A 21,543-nucleotide genomic window follows, 5' to 3' on the forward strand; every position below is an offset into this window, starting at 1 on the left:
CAAAATCGACGGAAAGTGTTGTATATGCTAATAAACAAAACGCGACCCTGATAAAACTCGATACCGGTTCATCTTTAGCTGGAATAATATTAGAAAAAATTGTGCAATTAAATGATAAACGCTCTGATGCATATTCATATTTTTGGAAAAGCCTAGAAAGCTAACTAAACATGACATAAATCACCGTTTGTTTTTATTACTATATCGATTACGATAGTGATTTTATTAATTGTATTTTGTAAAGAAAAACGTTAGTTTTATGTTGAGATCATAAATAAATATGGTTGACACGTTGTTAAAGATCACCCAACAACTGGTTCTGCAGGATGGTTGTGTGTGATGTTTTAACGACTGCCTTCGTTGCTTTGGTTTGGTAGAAAGCAAGCTTTATCGTATCAATATTTAATATACGGAAATAAATAACTGATGTGTAAATGGCTGGTACTTTGCACTTCTAAAGTACCAGCAATATTAAATTGTTCTATTAAAATACTAACAGCTCAACAAAAATAAGCTTGCTTTTATTTTTATTTGCCATATATGAGAAAAACTATCTTAAACGTCAGATTTTAGATTTATGCTTTAAGTGCATACTGCATAGAACTGATTCATATGACTATTACTCATAGGCTCATTATAACAATGATTCAAGTTGTATTATGTATTTATACGAGTTACTATGTATACATAATACACAAACATAACTGAACATAACAAACCATTTATGGTTAGATATAATTTAGTAGATCTATAAGTAATTTTAATTATTACTTTTTAGACAATTTTTAATGCGTATATTGCGTTAAATTTGCAAGATAAATATATTTTCAATTATGCGGAAGAAGCAAAATATCAGGTATTAATTTATTAGTTTTTTTGCTAGGGTATTACATTTTGCGGTCTATAAATATATGTATTACTAAATGAGAAATATGTTTTGTAAATATATTTGATAAGAAAAAAAACAACTTAACTTTGTGTATATGTTCAAAATGCGCAATTGAAATTCAATTTATCTAATTTAACTTATATTTTACTGACTAATACAATATAATGACTCACGTTCGTCTGTAAAAAAGTAACCATAGTAACAATATTTCTAAAACATTTACAAATTTAACGCATTATTTTCTATATTGCGTCAGAATAATAAATATTTAAAATTTCGTTAATTAATTACCATTTCAATGTCGCACAGTAATAATCAGTAGCTATAAACCTTTTTGAATGAATATAAAATACACTAGAGAAAGTCTCAAGAAAATTAGAAAAAGTTAATTAATACGTAAAGAAGTGAAACAAGGTTATTTTTAAAGTCGCTCGAAAGTTTGAATAAACTTTAATAAATTATTATAACATTATCTTATTGTATAGTTCAATTTATAGTACTGATATGTTTAAAACTGCACGCTTACAGAACCAGTTGATTGCAACGGTTGAAAAGTGCAATTGTAGCAGTTGCTAGAATAGCAAGATAATTGAGTAAAACTGCAGTGGAATATATTTTTTGTCTCTATTCAAGCCTTCAGTGGAATGCTCTTGTATTATATTTCACTCGCTCATATGTGAAACGACTTTTTAAACAAGATTACCTTAGTAACTGAATCGCATTACCAAACCGTTGCAGAACTCAAAAACGACAAGTTGTCCAATTTTATTATTTTGACACTTATTGATGTATATGTCATAATAATAAAATTTGACAACTTGTCTTTATTGAGTTAGCCACCCGTTGTTTTCGAATACGCTAATTTTGCGTACAGTTTTGATTTTTTTCTACATAATGTTATGTAGCTATTAGAGCTTCCTGTTCGATTATTCGCAAAAAATGTAAAAACGTCTAATCGTAAAATATATTTTTAAGTTATTGATAGTAGATAATCTCTGTAGATTATATAGCAATCTGATTTGCAAAGATAAGTAATTTTGAAAAGTTACATATATAGAGAGCTACACTGTAATATGTCTAGACTAGCAAAAAAACCATTACATGCATAAAATTTATTTTTAAGGCAGAAAAAGTTTAGTTATTATAGTTTAAATTTCACGAAAACCTAATGAATGATTTTTTAATCTAGATGTTTATTATACATTTTAATTTTAGTTAATTTATCCACAGCGAAAGTCTTTTCTATATTCTTGTGACGCTTTTATTGTAAGTAACTGTATTTAGAGTTTATTTAATTATTTCTAGAAACAAAGATTATTTTTATATGACTTACGGGCACTGCGGTCCTTAGACATATGCTTTCCCGAAGCAAGTGATACATGTGTTTTTTAATAATATAAAATTAAAAAAATTAAATAAAACTGATATTTTTATTTTTAAAGAAGAATTTAATTTGTAATTTTAAGCTTTCAGTGAAAATTCTATTATATTGTTTATTTCACGATGGCGATTATACAAACAATAATTATATAATTAAAAGTTATGGTGCACAGTTAAAATAGATGAGCAATATCCCACATTTTTTTCCGCTCCTCGTAACTAACGCCGAAAACATGCTTGTGTTTGGCAAGCTCGTTGAGAAGCTGGATGACTCGTGAAAGAAAAGCGTTCAAGGCGCTGACAATCTCATTTAATAGCTGAAGTCATTTGAAAATACTATTAATAGCAAGGTTCCTAAAATTGAACCATGTGGAATGCAGATTAAGGTATGATATTTAACAAATATTTTTCATTTTAAATCAATATATCCCATAATTCAAAAAATAGTTTTTAATTAAACTAAAGTCACTGATAAATTTAATTTATTCGACTTATATTTAGCAATACTGCTTCTGTTTTTTTCAGTTAAAGCTGATGTTTCACTAATCTGAAACTAAATTTTGAATAACGTGTTCAAGTAGTATATTTTGCATTATTTTTTCGTACTTTTTTTTGCAATTTCTAGTAAATTTATAGACCGATAACTAGAAGGAAGCGTAGGGTTATTACCGGATTTACGAAGAACTAATGCTTCAATGCATTTGGAAAGTATAGACAGGCAAAAGACGAGTTTAAAATGATGGTAATCGGTAGGAAAAGAGTCATTTCCGGGAGATTTACAATTTGGAAGCCACTGAATAATAGTTTCCAGTTCGAAAGTTGTTACATTGGCGTACTATATGGCATTGTAATTTAAAAAGTGTATTGCTGGATGATAGTATATTATATATTTTTTATTCTATATGTCATAGTTGTTCTCGTTAGATTTTAAAAATTATTTATGTATGAGCACTGGTGTTTATGTATGAGTGAAACACGATGACAACACGAGAGCATTCCGTTGCAGTTTTGAACTGGTGAAGCGGTTTTGGCGCTCGAGCTCGAGCCACAATTGTGTTCTTCAACCGCTGACTGGTTCCGTTGACAAGTTCACAGAAACACGTCCGTTTAGCACATTCCTGATCACTCGGAGGATGGGTTCGCGTTAGGCACTCACCTGCGCAGCACCGGCCGAGCAGTCTCTCACTTGGCCTGTCCGTTCCATCCCGCAGGGTCCGGGGCCCGGAACGGAGAAGGAACCCGGCAGAGAGTAGGCGGCATGTCGGCAGCGAACCGGCGCCCACCTGCGTCCGCACGGCACTGAGTTACCTGCGGCTAATGAAGTGCGCCGGCCGGCTCTACACCGACTCACCTTCGTCCCGGCGACACTACCTACCTGTTCGCCCGAGAGGCCGACATCACACGGCGTGGCGTTGTGCTTGTTTTCTCGGAAGATGTGCGACGCCATTTTGTGCAAGTGTGGTCGAAAATCATGGTAGAATATTCCAACTGTGTTGGCAAATCTATAATAATACATCATTATTTTAAATCTACCGTTGTAACATAACATACGCTAGCACAATGCATTACAACGGAGTAACAGACCAACTTCAAGAATAGGAATGGGGAGTCGGAGTCTGCAGTCGGGAGTCAAGAGACGATGAGTTGAAGCTTTACGGAAGAATCTGGAGTCAAAAAGAAGGATCAATATGATTCAGAACAGAAGCAAAAGCAGTTCATAGCAGTTCTAATGAAAATTTGTAGTATGTATTAAACTACTTATTAAAATACAAAATAGTAAATACTATACCACACATGGCCAAATGACGGCTCACGATCCGCATGCGGCTCTTTGATATATTTAATGCAGCTAACAAACTCGTAAGTAATAAAACAGTCTTATATCTATCACGAAAATATTTTTTTAAATATATCATTTCAGTGAAATCGTATCGGAATACATTTTCACCGGTAGATATACAGTTTTACCAATGAAAATATAATTCATCTGATGTGTGCTAGTAAAATTATATGATTTCAATTTTTCCATATGTATAAAATTAATTATAGTTTTAGAATTTGTATCAGTTCAAGTCCAAACTAAGGCAACTTATCTCTTAGGGGAAAATAAACGGAAAAAGAAGTACAGTCAGACGCCGCATCTTGCATATTGCTCCATAGTTGTCTGCACTTCGATATTACACTATTTTAAAAAATATGATATTAAAGGGAAAGTATTTCACCGCAAGTATTTTACAGAAAAGTATTTCAAATAAGTACAATTCCATATTTTTTTTCTAGTTCCTCATAGCTATCGCCGAAAACATATTAGTGTTTGGCAAGCTCGTTAAGAAGCCGGGTAGCTCGTACAGGAATAGCGTTCTCAAATCAAGAATAAGGGACACCAGCGCAATTCTCTAGGGCACTCTAAAGCTTGCAACTGAAAATCACCGAACATTAACGGATTATCGACCCCCTTAGCAAAAAGTGTTTTATTGAATAGGTTATGCTGAGAATGCAACGAATTATATCCCAACTATCCTAGTAAAAATACACTACGACCCATACCCTCTCTTGTAGAGATATCTGAAAAATTTTCTTGAATTCTCTCCAACAAAAAGGAGTATTGTTAAAGTGGCATGCACTCCGTATAACGAAGCCGAGCATCTTCGACGCCATATCGCAAAATATGACGATGTGCATACAAAATCTTCTCAAAAAATTTTATCTCAGCGATAAAAAATTCAAGAATTTGCTATTTTACAGTATGTTAAATATTATATGATCTTAAAGTTAATTTTATATTGCATTATTAATATCTCTACTTTTCGTTGTGGAGTTAATGAATCTGGCTACAAAAATTTGGCAAAAAAAGTTTATTTTTGACTACTTATAGATTATGTAAAGTGTAGCGAATTTAGTAAAAGTAGTTAATATTTATAATCTCTGTTTATCTCCTGTAGTAACTAGAGTGTGTTTTTTTTGCTTTTCGAAATGATGCAATATAAATATCCAAAAAAAATGTACAATATATATAACCAATTATTATAAAAATTAATCAGATACATAAATATGAAAAATAAAGATTGTATTATATATGTACGTATATCAAACCATGTTTAATCCAAAAACGATTATGTTTGAAATTAACTGATTTCAAGTCAAAAGTTAATGCATATGAAAATTATATTATTGAATGTTAGCAGCATCGTGTAATACTGTCTCTTTACAAAAACAAACCAGTCGTTGGCTTCATGAGCCAGTAGATACAACTAATCTTGAAACATAAGCTGTAAGTGGATTTCCCGTTTACATATTTTTTGTTTTACTATACTACTTCTGCACCATTGCTTAACGTGCATTTTAGATAAATTGCAATGGCTGGGGTTGCTATAACTTCGATCGAGTTTATATTGAGTCGCATAATCGAGCAATTTCACTTAACATGTTCATATGTATGTAGCCATGTAAACTGCATATTCAAATTCATGAATAAAATTAAACACTACACATCAACAAAGTTGCATTCATGACAATTTAGTATCTCTTATAATACTATATTTATAGGAGCCGGTCGGAATGTGTAAATAATAAGTAAAGCATGTTTATTTTTATATATATGTATATATATATTTTTATTAATAACAGTGAAACATTCAGTTGTATTACGACGCAGTTCGATTGAATGAAAGCTTCGTTTACACATAGATACACGCAGGGATCGTATGTACGAATGTATTTTAATATTAATTATTCGTTTCTTAAAAACGCGACCAGACACTATTTAAGTACATGTAAATTCTCGTTCATAAATCACAGAAATAAAATATTTAATATTCGCTAAGAGTGAAAACAAACATTGAGAATCATAGTTATATAAATTTATAATTTTTCATCCATTCTCAATAATTTAAGAAATAATTTCGAAATAAACTTAGAATGATTACATTAAAACATAACAAATAATTTATAACCATAAATCATATTCTTTTATATATGTATAATATATATTTCACTTATGATTATAACTTTGTATTTATTTATATATAAATTTATATATCTCAGTGCAATTGTACGTATGTTTAAATGTGCGAACACTTTCAGATATCACTTACTGTACAAATTATACATAAGTCGCTAAATAAATATGTTAAAATGACGATTGAAACTAAAGCAATCCTCTTCTATAACAGTACGTATTAAAAGTGTTCTTTGTATTTTTACAATACAATAAATACTTTGTACAAAATATGTTTACATAAAATTTCCATCCATCAAATACAAGTACGAAATAAATATCAGCAGATTGTACAATTCGTAAGTGAATACAAATAGAAAAATAATTACAATAGAAATATAGACGTAGAGGAATGTATTAGAGGTAACCGATATAAACCACTAAACAGAATTATTTACAAATTGAAATTTATAAAATTACACTCAAATATCTCTATGATCCCGTATGGTGTAATAAAAATTGTCTACAATTCGTACAGGTATATATCCACAAATACCCTGTAATCCAAAATTTTCGCATAAAGGATATTTGAGTATATTTTTAATAGAAAATATCTTTTGAATATTATATTGATTGCATAGCGTATTATTTATAAGTCAGTAATGAATACATATATCAAAAAGCATTGTAATATCGGAAATATAGTAGCATAAAAAAATATTGTAGAATTCAGATGAGCAGAAACAACATAAGAATCACTGAGAATTTATATAGCATACATATTTATGAATTCGAACTAGTCAAGATAATACTATATGAAAATTTAGTTATGTCATCATCAGTCTAAATATTGACATATATGATCCTAGCACGATAATTGATTACGATTAATCTAAGGAAAGGACACCCAACATCACAATACTACCACGGTAGCAACAGCAGTCCTTTGATAAATAATTTTTAACTATAAAATATACACATATACATATGTACGTAAAAGTAATTAACTCAGATCGAATCGAAGAAAAGCCGTAGCCTATAAATATACAATAATATGGAATATACAACTAACTAGATCAAATAAATTAAATTAAAAGTACATATATAATATTATATACATAACAAAAATTAGCTATTGCAAATATTTTCTATAAATCAAGAAAATAAATACGGATTCTATAAAAATATATTTTTTAAACTATGCTACCGCCGATCGACGGTTGATGACATCTGCCGTTGCTTAGCGAAAGATTGTTGCTCTGAGGCGCTTGCCTGTTCAGAGTGCCCGAATTACCGGTCATCAAAAAGCTGTTGTTACTGTTCAAGCTGGTCCCGCTTCCGTGCGAATCGTTATTACCGAAGTAATTTTGACCGTTGTTCAAAGACGCGTTTTGATTCATCGGAACGTTATGCGTTAAAGAATTAATTATAGTGTTATTCTGAAGGGCTATGAGCAGATCTATGAGGGCGTTGGCCGAGTTGATAGGATTTAGCATATTCAATAAGGTACAGAGGCAAGTCGGCTGTTGAGACGACGCCGACGAATTCAATTTGGTTTGGCTTGGAACGGTACAATCGGTAGAATTGTTGGCGGAGCCGAGATGGACATGACACGTAACTTGGAGATTAGATGTTCTATGAGCCGGTGATGTTTGGATATGAGCAGCTGCCATTCGAGCTAATTGAAGACACGATAAATTATCAGCGTCCAATAGATTCGGATTTGCATTATTCTGAAAATAAATAAATTATTAGTCTTAATGTTAATTTTAATTAGAGCTTCAATCAGATGAGGGTAGATCAAATAGAAATGGCAATATACTATTAAAAAATCTAAAATAAATTATTTTTAATACTATTAAGGAGCAAGTATTTTATAAGAGACAATAAAAATTTCAATCGAAAATGTAAAATTAAATAATTGACAAATCTTCTTCAATCATATTTGATAAATTGTCATTATCTTTTAATCAACCCCCACAAACACATATAGATCATACCCAGATGAGAAGTTGAGCAATCGGCAGATCACCAGCTGCGCAAGCTCTATGCAACGGAGTCCGACCGTCAGGCGATGCTCTATTTACATCAATCGGCCGAGATCTCGCTAAAGAGTTCAATAACGGTATGAGATCTCCGGATAGAGCGAGTCCACATGCTACTCCAGGTTCTTCACCAGACGGACAGAGGAATGTTTTACGTTCATATTTTAACCTAATCCATCTGTAAAGAATATTGTTTAATTAATATAAGCATTAGCGTTATAATTATTAAATTAAATTACATATAAAAATAATAATTACGCTTCTTTATCTTCCCGTGACGAAGTAGGTATGGGTTTATTGTAACCTTTAGTATCGGCTTCCCATACAGAATTTGCTAAGCTATTTCCAATAGACAACATAACACTCAAATGGCCCGGACTATAAAAAAAATACAGTAAAATATTATTATAATATTTAGCTTATAACTATATATTATTTATATATAAAATATTACTCACGGCCATTCGTCTAATTCTAGAGACCTTACGCGAGATAAATGAGTACCTAAATTTCTATGAACACCTGAACATTCTATACACATCAACACACCAAGATTTAAACTAGCCCAATCCGGTTCTGAAATTATAAAAAATTGAATTGATTACATATGTAAGAATGAATTTTTCTTTGATGAACTATGATAAAAATAATAAAAAAAAACGATGACATACCTAATGCGTCACAGTCGACACACGTATTATTTCCAGAGACGAGATGAATATGTCTCGATAGAGCAGCTTCAGCGCCGCCTGGACCTTGAAGAGAAGCAAAAATTTGTCGCTCAACAGCCGAAACCCACGCATCGCGCTCTTCCAAGTTACTAGCTTCGAATCTCCATCGTTTTCCATCCAATGAAACAATGCAGAACTCGTAGACTTCTTGGTCTGAAAGTACAATCAATCATTAGATTACAGTCAACTTATAATTTTTCCATTATGCTTCTGAAATAATAGTTACCGTCACCCTCCCCATTCTTTAAACCACTGCTTTTCATCCGTCTATGCCGCTTTTTAACATGAGGCGTTTCAGTTTTACCGGCACTGTCCCCATTAGCCGGTACCACTACACTGCTCGATGAGCTAAGATCGTCTTGGATTTGATGCGCAGATATTCCTAAGTTAGGTTTAGCCGGCTCTTTCAGCACCTCGAACGCTGTTAGAAGAACTTTGTCAGTAAACCTTTGCGTTTTACCATCTTTAGATTGATAGCCTGTAAAAATGCAACATTTCGATTTTCCAAGATAATTAAATCAAATCAACTCATGCAAAAAAATGGTGTTTTGGAAGAATGAAATCGAAAATGTTCCATGACAAGCAACAATACAAAAGATTGATAGTGAAAAAATGATAATCACCACTCAGAGATAGTCCTCCTATGCTATCGTGTATGTTAGTACCGTTCAACGACTGATGATTGCCGCCGCCGGGTAAAGTTGTTATGATTGACTTTGAACCTCTCGGTTTCTTCTGTCCAGGTACTTTAACTGTTACGTATTGTAGTGAGATTGCTTTTCCATGCACGTTTTCCATGTAATCCTAAAATATATAAACATAGAATAAATATATAAAAATAAGAAAATAATAAACAAACATTAAATGATCAATTTACATTTATACTCGGATGATACGTTAATCTGCCATCATCGCACAAAGCAACGTATTTCTTCTTCCATTCCTTATTCAAAGCCTTACTGCTTTTCTTATATAAATAGCCTTGTTTGATGGGGATGGTCCTGCCTGATCCCAATTCTCCGTTCTTGAACTTATCCTCTCCTTTCTTTGAAGGAGTAAATAAGTTAGATCGTCTTCTAGATTTTCTCGACGTCGTCGGAGTGGAGGATGGCGTAGGTAAATCTTTAGGATCTTTGAATCCTCCTGAATTTGGTAATTGAAGACTATCCAAAGTCGCCGGCGCAGCAAACTTTGCTATGTTGTTGTTCTCTGTGGCGATGGTGACAAGACCTTGCGTGGAAGCATGACTCGCTAGATTATTGCCCCATCTGGAGTGATCGGTTCCGTTGATTTGTGATTCGATTAAGTGGGCTGGTATGGTGGCGTCAGTTGCGCCGTTGCCCGGCCTGTGCAGATAATTCGAGGATGCTGAGAGTGTATGGTGACCTCGCGACAATGCATCTTTGTGTGCAAACGTATGATTATGACTAGGGGAATGTGTCGGATGCAAAGTGGAAATGTTCGGTTGAGGCCTTAAGACTGGTCCGGGAGGTATTCCTAAGGGCGTCGATGGACGAGAATTGCTTGGCGTCAGGCAAGACGTTGATGAAGATAATCGCTGTTGAACTATTTTCTGACAAGCTGAAAAATAAATAAAATCATCAGTAATCAACTAACTAAAATTGCAACTGAATCAAAAAAATATAGTCAGATCGGAACTAGTATGGCGTGAAACTTTTCACTTTACTGAATATGTTTGAGCTTTTGCCAGAAGGTATACTCATTTAATTTGAGCAGATGCAAAACACATAATTCATATTTACAGATTCGTACTTTCCAAATATGGCTTCATACTACTTTTGGCTATTTTCTACATACTTTTTTGCTGATTTTAAAAGATCTTATAGATGCTCAATTCTCTATTTTTATGCTTACATAAAAACTATAAAAAGCTATATATCTGATACTGATTCTTCTTGTTTTTTGTGCCCTTTATCTACACATAGGTTCATTGTATGAAAAAAAGAAAGTGATTTGAATATTTTTGATAATATGAGGTCCAAGTGATATGCAAAATACTGTGGTTAATCAATATACCAATTAGATATCAATGTTGCTAAATGAGTTTAAAGTGAGATTTAAGGATATTTCTTCATTTATGTCGTCCACATTTAATGAAGAATGTTGATACTTATGTCGCAATTTTTATCAATTTTAAGATTCTAAAGAATTGACAAAAATATTTTTTTTGCTAAACATAATGTCAGCGTTGAGTGTAGAATTTCATTGATAAATGCTCAGTGGACCAAATAAAAGAACAGATTAAATGTTGATTCAGTCAATGGAATTATTTTAGATAAGGAGAATTTTAAGACACTTAGTCGTGAGCAATTTCACGGATATCTTAGAGAAAAATGCACAATTTTGTCGGTACATTGAGTAACTTTACAGAGGAAAATGCTATTTCCAAAAAGCACCTAAATGTTATTTCAAAAAAAAAGTAGATTCAGTTAATTTTTTACTCCACTGATTAATTGTTCTGTAGATTATTTCATTGAATAACAATTCTTTAAAAATATGGTATAAGATAAAATGTTGCATTAATCAGTAAAATTGGGAGATATTACAGTAACCGTGAAAATGGAAAGTAAACGTCCATAGTTGAAATTTTTTAAAGTCCCAGTCTCTGATATGTTATGCAAAATACAAACCTACAAAGCATTAAATAAGTTATTGAAAAATAGTTAACATCTAATTTTTGCAAAACAGTTTACATCATTTTTGTGTATGCATTTGAATATTAATACTCTGTTACTTTAAGAATATACAATAACTCCAAAGATTTTTTATAATATGTATGTACATTTGAAAAGAAATAAATGTTTTCAGGATTATCTCCATATTTGTACTTTTTAAAAGTAGTTTTTTCTTTACCCTTTTTTTGAGCATTTGATAAATCTTGTTTTTTTTTTAACTCTGTATAAAAACCATATTCTTTATTTGTCATTATTTAAAAAAAAGTGTCCTATAACATCTACTCATATATTAGTTAATGATTGCGCACTTTAAAGTAGTCCAATTCGAATTCACCACATTTTCTAATATATACATATTTTAAAATATACTAGGATAAAGTTATAAAGTTGCTTCTTGACATTCGATATCCTTGTATTATTAACCACTCATTTTAAGCAAATATTTAAATAATGAAAATCGTTACGAAACATTAGCACAATCGCTTCATTGACATTAAAAACCGGTTCTTTATAGCCCACACAGCGTTGAAAAAATACAAAGTCCATCTATCACGCGAATTATACAGCCATCCCAGTACAATAGCCTTTCTTTTAATGAAAATTTGACATTGCAACACAGTTTTTCAATCAACGCATGGCCGATATTAGGAACCCTTTGAACCAAAAAGCTCGCTTATTTTTTTAAATGTACATATTATTAAGCTAGTTTAAATCGCAATTTATGAATGAAAAATGCAATGGCGACTGACGATTGTATTTGGAGACGGATCTCCTGTCGTGCATGGCCGCCTTTTGGAGGCTGTAACACGAAGATCTTCGCCTGAGCGGCGGCAGATCGCCGAAAACGTTCATGGCCGGTTTCCGGCAACTGTCAAACGTATAAACAACTCGCACAGTGTTGCCAGGCGTGCGAAAGCTTTGTGTGTTTGAGCCGTAGCGGTAAGCGGGTGCCAGCGCTTTTTGCCAGTTGCAAGGAAGTAATAAAATAATTTATTAGTGCTTCTCAATTTATTTAAAGTCTTGACCCCTTTTCCTAACAGCAAAGCAGCCTCCAACCCCTTCCTTTTAGTCACCGTGGCTAAATTAAATCTGGATGATATCTTTTCCCCATTTTCAATAATATAATCTTCACTAAATATATAAACATAGAAGTCGGTAAACATTCAGAGTTTTACATGTAACTAAACATAAATAAAAGTATCGCCATATAAACGTAATGTTTTATTATGACATCTTTGAAAACTTTGCGTTACCTAAAAAACTATTCATCGTTAGAGTAGCATCTTTTTAATTTACAGTTAATTTGAAAATGACTTAGAAATGTATTTTTGTTGTTTAACATTTTACTCCATTGCAAGAAAACAGAAGTAGTGCAGCATTGTCTTAACCGGTTGAGTTTAAACAAGTCTGTATTTAAAGCAAATTATTTTAACAAACTAAATTATTAGATTTTTTAAATTTAATATAAAAAATATTTTACTATTAATGAAATCGTTATATTTAAACAAAATGTTTAGTATATGTTGCAAATCAAATTACAATGTAAGCCCAATCTACATTTAGTCATTTGTCACATATTTTCACGAGTCCATGAAAACTGGCAGCGTAGAATTATGTTGGTTATTATCTAGACCAAGTAGTAACTTCCTTTTTTACCTCATCGTCGGCGGAAAAACGCTCCCCCAAAATATGGTGTTAAAGGGCGCCGAAGAAATGGGAAACTCTATATGGCGGATGTTCAAAGTATTCCCACTTGAATTTTGCCAGCGTCTCTTTAGTCATAATGACTGTATGAAGTTGTATTTCGCCGAATGGTAGTACAAGTTTTTTGATGATATTGAAATACGATTTTGACGTTAAATTTAAACTGTTTTTTTGCAAATCATTGAAAATGTTACCCATAAATTTCTATTTTATGTAAATAAACGTATAAAAAATATAGTTTGATTTAAAGCGTTTTAAAATATTTAATACACGCATATTAACAGCATATTTTTCGACCACACCTTAAAAATTCCCATCAATCGGGCAAGGGTTGCAGAACCCTTTCTCCCCCACGGTATACCTTAACGCCTACCCTTGGGAGTAATCAAGGGGAGTGACAGCGAAAGAAAAATTCGCGGATATATTTTACGATCGATTTTGGCTTATGAAAATTGAAATTTTGTTCAACTCACCGTCTTGGAAAACCCTTTCGACGTTTCTTCCGTAAGTGGCGCACGTCTCGTAATAGGAACATCTCTTCAGGTCGTTAGCCAGCTTTCTGGCCTGGGCGTCATCGATCACTCTGGGACTGATATCGCTAATTGTGTCTGTGAAATCAACAATGATATGATAATCAAAATATTTAGTACCAATGAATTTATATTTTCATTAGTATATATATATAATTTCATTAATGCATTATATTTTCGTTAGTAGAAATATATATCTACCGATGAAAATGTAAAATATGATTTTACTGGAACACCGTTGAAAATATAAATACACATTAACATATATCATACATAAAATAATAAATTTACCTTGTGTTCCTACAAGGATGAGGGGTATTTCCGTAGAGTTCCTATACTGAGACATTTGATTGTAATACGTGTAGATGGCTTTGAAGCTGGCTTCGTTCTCCAAGCTGAACACGAAAATGACAGCATCCACCCACGCGGCAAACTGTTGAATATATAAAATAATATTTTAGTAAGTGTACATATAATGTCAATCTGGTGCGAAACACATTTAGGTGACTTTATTAAATTCAACGAGCCCTCGACAAAAGGTCAATTGAACTAAAAAGCAACGACATTTTACAGAGTTTGTTACCAGACGTCACGGATTACGGGATTAGCATTAATAATTATCTGTTAAAAATTCCGTATTCCAAGTTAAAGCAATGTTGTGTTCTATTTATGCGAAACTTTATTTTCCACTATGAAGTTGGTTGAAAAATATACAAATGGACTTAAAGATAATCATCTATATAGCTGCAGTTAAACGAGAGTGACTTTACCGATTTTTAAATCAATTATTATTTAATTAATAAAGTAAAACATACGTATAGTTACTACCTATGTAGGTGGACGTTTGTGAACCGTCAAATCTATCTTATCCAATAACGTCCTACCCTTATCACGCATTATATTATTTAACCTTTCAGGTGATATTTTGAAAACAAGAATGCGTTACCTTATAATTTATTAATTGTATTCAAGCGAGGGTGAAAAAGGGCGCGTTGATAAAGATTTGTTGTTGGTACACGGATAATGAAACGGTGCGTTCAATTTTGTTGAAAGGTGAGCGTGCACGTTCTCACTGCACGTCGTTTAATGGGTTAAATATAATAAAAATATATACAAACGTTTACTAACGACAGATCGTTTTTCATCGCAACACCCTATCGGCACGCGTGAAAATCCGCAGAAAGCGGAAAAGTAAGGCGAAACACGCGATAATATGTAAAATGGCGTAATTTCCGCGAAAAGGAAGAAGAACGATGTAGCGGAAGACATTTTCTTAGAAGATGCCGTTATCAAAAAGACAGGATGCTAGTCGGCTAAAAATAGATAAACCGAAATTATCTTTAAATGTTACAAGACGCGTAAAAAATATATTCGTATGTATATAAAAGTATTATTCTTATATGATAGACGGAATTAGAAATCATCGTGGCGTTTCTCTTGCTAATTTTAGTAATACGAGTATAATTGATACTGTATTCAATGTCTTCACAGCTAATAGCTATCATCATATTTTATTTCTAATCGCTTTCACTGCATCACTCACTCATTACTATAATACAATAATAAATAAATCTGACCGCATACCAGTTTTATTACTTTTGATTCGGTAAGGCTATATAATTTATAGAACCGCAAATTAGCTAATAAATCTCTCATTCCATTATAAGCAGCTGTATGAGATTAAAAATTAGAAAATTATAACAAACCATAAAAGCACACTATTAGCGCTAATAGTAACTCAATAGCTAAATTTATTAATTAACTTCATTAACAATCTATTCCTAAATATAAATTAGGCTAATCAATATATTTGTCAACTGTAAATGTAAATCCACTGAGGAGTTATTATACCGATAATATTTATTAGGCACATACTACATACAATAAAATATACATACTTTTATTACTTTTTTTCTACGATATCTAAAGCATATATTCATAAGTTCGTAGTACACAATGAGATTCAATACAAAAAACATGTTTAGTTCCTTCTTCTGAGCAAAATATTATTATAATACAAATATCTGTTTGAAATTACACAATTTTGAAAAAATATTATAAATCTTTGGAATAATGGACAGGAAACGATATTTATTTCTTGGTATATATACCTATTATGCCTGCACTACACTCTTTGGAAGTTGGCCAAGGTTGGCGAAGGACGGAGAATATAGTGGGTTAGTTCGGGGTTACTTCGGTCGAGTTCGGTTCTGTCCGCTCTAAAATCTCTCGGAAGTTGTCCGAGGTTACCGAGAACGAGAGGTAAAGTGGGGGTAATTCAGTCGATTTGGCCAGCTTCGAGCGCTTATGAACATTGTCGGAATTTTTTCCGAGTCAAAGGGACCGAAGTCGGAGCTGCTCTTTCGAGCGCGAGCGGTGAGGTACTTCCCCTTTCGCTCTCTCGCGTGTTAAGTGACGACAGTGAGTGAGATAATGATATGGTTTTTCGCAAACTAAGATAGAACGAGTAATTCAGTTCAATTTCAGTATGCGCGTAGGCGTCCTATGGTGAACATGTATGTCGAGCGCTGCATCGTGGTTACGTGGTCAAGTTATAATACCATATGCTTATCGGGAACTTCAACAGACTCTTACTGACATCTTTGAATATTTTAGGGCAGCAAAATGGATTAATTATATTTTTGTTAGTAAATTCTTCTAACAAATATCGTTACTATATTTTTTTTCATATAAAATTAAATAATTAAAAAATAATTAGTGGTACTTGATTTTGTTAAAAAAATCGTTTCAAATATCCTTATGTATTTCCCTAGATCGGTTTATATAAATGTCACACCGTAACGAATTCTTATTTAGAATCGATGGCGACAAATTCTAGGATAGTCACAGATGTGGTGTTCGTATTCTGAAGTGTCATTTTTATGCCTTATGGCATTTTGCAAAAGCCGACAAAGATTTTGTGTAAATTGAATATTTACGACCGAAAAGTTTTCACTGATATTGTATTGGTGAGTGCCCACACAAACTTAATAAAATGACAATTTAAAAACTGCGATTATTTGGTACATTTTTCAATCGCGCGCAAATATACCAGCATTCATGGCCGCCGTCCGGACGGCATATGAAATTTGTGGCAGTGTGGTCGCTTACTCGAAGACGAAGGTCTCGATCGACTTCAATTGTAACTTTGGTTTGGACAACTTCCAGAGAGTGTAGTGCAGGCATTAGATTTAGGAATATACATATATGTTTGGCCTAAAAGAATCCTAAATACGTTGCGTGTATAATATGGTCGTATTTTAGGGGTGAAAGTATCTTGATATGTTTTAATCTAATGTGTCTATATAAGTAATACCCTTAAACGTTCCTATCGAAAATATATTATTATTGTGAATGAGATCAGAAAAATGACATAGAATGACATTTTCTGACACCAAAGAGCAGACGGTCGACGGAATCTAATATTCCTAGAGAATCTAAATTATTCTATAGGGAAAAAAAGTCTGGAACAGATCGAGTATATCTAAACAGTTTTTAATCATAAGCATACAGAATTAAGCTGGAATTTTTAACTGCAGTATTTTTATCATTATTGAATAACGAATAGAGCAGAGATCCTTGAGGAACCACCGAAGAGATGAAATATTTTTTCGATAATCAGCCGAAATAAATTAGGAAATGCCTGCGATTGCTCATCGAGTTAGAGCATCTATAACAAATCATGGTAATAAATATAGATAAAATAAAATATCCATCTATTACCCAGAAAATTATAAATTTACAGATCAATTAGCAAACGTAAAAATATCTCTCAACTGTGCTAGTTAATATGTTATTTAATTTATGAAACATCAAACAGCTTTTTTACTATTTGTATAAAGCATAAACAGCTTATTGTTATCATAAACTAAAGCTTGAAAACTAAATTGCTATATATAAATGCCGATTACCTAACTTTTCCAGCGTAAAGTCCAATAAGCTAAAATCGCATTAAACACACAATAACGTCGCGTCGACATTTTCATTGCGTGCTAGGGTTTTCCAGCGCCGCCGTGTCGTATAACGGTTATGGACTGCAATAAAATTGCTAGTAAAACGGGGAAAACCCTAGCCAACCCTAGACGTAGCGGATCCCGCATTAAACAAAAAAGTAAGTTTGTTAGTGTTAAAGAATCAACAGGAAGCCATAAAGCTCGCCAAGGACAGCCGAAAGGCAAAACCGGTAGGGCTGAATCGGAGAAGGGCGGAAATGGGTCAACCCGGTGCGTGACGCCAACGGGAAAATTTACCAAGCGATTAAATATAACCGGGCGCTGTAAGAGTTTTTTATTAATGCAGCAGCCCCAGGTGAAAATCGAGGAGCAATGGAGGAAGTTACGTAAGTGCGGCGCAATTAAAAATAATTAAGTCTTATTTAAATGTTTTGAGTAATGAGGCGTAACAAAGTTTTTCATAATCGCAATGTAATATAAAAGAAGATGATATAACAAAAAAACACTATATTATTTAATAAAAAAATAAGTTTATATAAGTCATATGCTTTATTAACAAAGAAAGCAAAGATATGTTGCGGTCAGGGATACATTGTATTTATTGTGGATATGTTACCGATTCCCAGAGGAAACTTGATACTTAGAGTTTACATGATATATTAAACTGTCCCTGCGGAACAGTTTCATCAATACTGTATTACATCCTTTGTTTAGCTTTTCTATTGCTGAATAGCTACAAATAGTGAGAAAGTTATTTCTTATGAGCTATCGTTGTATTCCATAGTTCAACAATAATGACTTTCATCTGGTCTAAAGGATTTTCCAATGTTTGTTGAATGGCGATAATTAACAGCGTTTCACACAAAGATATGTATTATTAAAAAAAAATAGGAAAGCAAAATCTGTCTAAATTTATAAAAAGTTTTGTTTGCATATGAAACATATTCAATGTACTCAAATTAGCATTACTGTGAAGGAAATAATCAACGAATGTAAATTAGTAGCAGTAAATTTAGTTATTCGATCTTAAAATTCAAATCGAATACCTAAGAAAGAAGCCCAGAAATAACGAAAAATCAACAACAGCACCAGCTGAATTATACGAATTTAATGATTTTATAGATTGTATTATCGGTAATTTGACAACTAGATTTAATGCAGAAAAATAAATAAATAATACATTCAATTTCATGTGCTTATTTATAAAAAAAAATCTAGAAAAAACAGTCTCGTATCTATCCCGAAAATATTTTTTTAAATATGTCATTTCAGAAAAATCATATCGGAATACATTTTCACCAGTAGATATATATTTTTACTAGTGAAAATATAAATAATCTGGCAGGTCCTTGTAAAATTATATGTTTTCAACTTTTCTATATGTATTAATATATATTTACATATTTATTTACATCCGATGTATAAATGTTACAGCGAATGTGTAATTTTTGGTAAAGTTATATTTTCACTGGTTAAGTCCAAATACATATTCACCAGCAGATATATATTTTTACTAGCGAAAATATAATTTAACTGATGCTGCTCTAAAATGTCTATGAAACTTAATTTGACAGTGGCGAAACGTCCATTTGCGGTTCAAACCCAAACCTAACCTAATGAAAGTTCTAAAACTAATTGTAATTTTAAAAGTATAAAATATAAACTAAGCCAAATAATCTCTCAGGGCAAAATAAGCATAAGAATAAGTAGACAGACATCGCATCTTACATATTGCACCACAGTTTGTCTGCATTTCAGTATTACACTATGTTTTATAAACATACTAGCTATCCTTACCGATATTACTATGGACTTTTAATATAAGGGGGCTGATCAAAGTATTTTTAAACTGAATTTTGGTCAATAGGAGAGCGCAAAAACAATTATCACTTCTCAGAAGGAAAAATTCACGTCAAAAGCAATAAAATCGTGTCGGCGCCGTTGCAGTGGGAACGCTCGGTAACGAGCGTTCCCACTGCGACGGCGACGGCACGATTTTATTGCTTTTGACGTGGATTTTTGACTTCTGAGAAGTGATAATTGTTTTTTGCGTTCTCCTATTTGGCGAAATTCGGTTTAGATGTGCTTTATCCGATTCTCACTCATGCTATTTTTGTCATGAGGTCCAGAATCTCGGCGGCCCTGGTAATGTGACACATTATAATCTAGGATAAGCATATTATATGAACATGTCAACTGATATTTTTGCATTAGCATTGCCCAAAAAATTTATCAAAATGCAGACACAAATATTTCATTTATAATAATAATGTGTTTTAGAGACTATATATATTAGTTAACATGTTCTTACCATAAACGTGTTTTGACAATTGGCTATTTTATGGTTTAAAGAAAATTAATTTAACGTATTCTCCTTAAAAAATCTAAGAATTATGAAAAAATAATTATAATATTCAGAACAATTTATAAAAAAACCATTAGCTATTTCGAATTGAATATGGTATTTTAAATTCATATTTCAGAATTTTTCAGGTGTAGTTTTAGAATTAACCACAGTATTCTTGCCGAAAATATATATACAATATGTATGTATAATTTATATGTATTCACATATACATACAAATAAACACACAAAATATTACATCCATTATAAAACTGCAGTTTTGTTACAAATTATAAAAATAAATGTCAATTTTCAAGAGTCTAAATAGCTCGAAACTACGCTTATATAATTTAACATTTTCTTGCCTTTGTAGATTTTTATTTATTAGCACTTCATTGATCTTAGTTAGAAAAAATAAGGTACCTATACACACAACCTAACTTTATTTAAGACAATCATCTCTATACTAATAAGTGAGATTAGGAAAAACTGAAGTGATATACATAATATGTAATATAAAAAAACACAACTGTTCAAGTGGGATTTGAAACTTTTATATTAAAATACATAAGTATTGACTTATTCAGAATTTTTTTATGATTCAATATATCTATAAAAATGATTATATATTGGTCCATATATGTACATCTTTTCATATAAAATATTATTAAGGGCGTATTTGATTTCTTTCAAACGTAAGATCACAATCTCTTTGTGAAACGTATGTATCTGAATAAATGTAGCACTGATAAATAATATTATATATAAATTTTCTAATACTAATATTTACCTAACTTCAAAGATTGCAAAATAACACAAGCACTCTCACTATTATTTCGCTAGCACTACACGTCCATCGTTTTTTTCAAAACATCATCAGCTACAAAATCGCGAATTTTCCCACTATCGCTACAATGGCGTCGTCGCGCGTCGACGTCCAACGTGGGAATAGGCGCCGGCGTCGAAAGGTAGGTGGCGCCACCGAGTCGCGGGGGTGGAGCAACGGGGGATGCTTTTCCGTCTCGATACTAGGGGCGGTAGGGACTGCGAACCGCGAGTTTGACGCCGCTGTCGACGATAGCCTTATCGGCGGCTCGGTGCCAAACAATTTTCATTTCGACGGTGAGCTTACGTACCTACTATCGTCGTGTCACTCGAAACATTTGGTGTAAATATATTTGATATATATTACAGTGAATATATTTTTTTTAGTTGAGTTATATTTTCACTAGCTGTTTTAGTGAAATTATTTCCGAACATATTTTCACTGGTAGATATATATTTATATACTAGCAAAAAAAAATATATTAGCAAAAATAAAGATACTAGTAAAA

General features: G+C 32.4%; 2 protein-coding genes across 5 annotated transcripts in view; both read right to left on the reverse strand.

Moving 5' to 3' along the window:
* Positions 1-3,570, reverse strand: part of btsz (bitesize) — a 62,085-nt gene extending 58,515 nt beyond the window's left edge. For both annotated transcript variants that reach the window (XM_088197864.1, XM_088197863.1), the window contains exon 1: positions 3,426-3,570. The gene's annotated coding sequence lies outside the window, so the exon portion shown is untranslated. The remainder of the gene's footprint in view (positions 1-3,425) is intronic.
* Positions 3,571-6,821: 3,251 nt separating this feature from the next.
* Positions 6,822-21,543, reverse strand: part of CenG1A (Centaurin gamma 1A) — a 146,740-nt gene continuing 132,018 nt past the window's right edge. The window contains exons 4-13 of one of the 3 annotated variants that reach the window (XM_088197866.1): positions 14,204-14,345; positions 13,856-13,990; positions 9,860-10,563; positions 9,606-9,786; positions 9,209-9,460; positions 8,923-9,135; positions 8,710-8,827; positions 8,510-8,629; positions 8,207-8,429; positions 6,822-7,939 (exon numbers count right to left, since the gene is read on the reverse strand). In XM_088197866.1, the coding sequence (XP_088053992.1) occupies positions 7,400-7,939; positions 8,207-8,429; positions 8,510-8,629; positions 8,710-8,827; positions 8,923-9,135; positions 9,209-9,460; positions 9,606-9,786; positions 9,860-10,563; positions 13,856-13,990; positions 14,204-14,345 (2,628 nt within the window). In that variant the 3' untranslated portion in view covers positions 6,822-7,399. The remainder of the gene's footprint in view (positions 7,940-8,206; positions 8,430-8,509; positions 8,630-8,709; positions 8,828-8,922; positions 9,136-9,208; positions 9,461-9,605; positions 9,787-9,859; positions 10,564-13,855; positions 13,991-14,203; positions 14,346-21,543) is intronic. The other 2 variants (XM_088197868.1, XM_088197867.1) reach the window with 2 other exon arrangements.

This window comes from Plectrocnemia conspersa, unplaced genomic scaffold, assembly GCF_051122295.1.
Source record: "Plectrocnemia conspersa isolate PC_06_02 unplaced genomic scaffold, ASM5112229v1 ptg000011l, whole genome shotgun sequence".
NCBI classification, from domain to species: Eukaryota; Metazoa; Arthropoda; class Insecta; order Trichoptera; family Polycentropodidae; genus Plectrocnemia; species Plectrocnemia conspersa.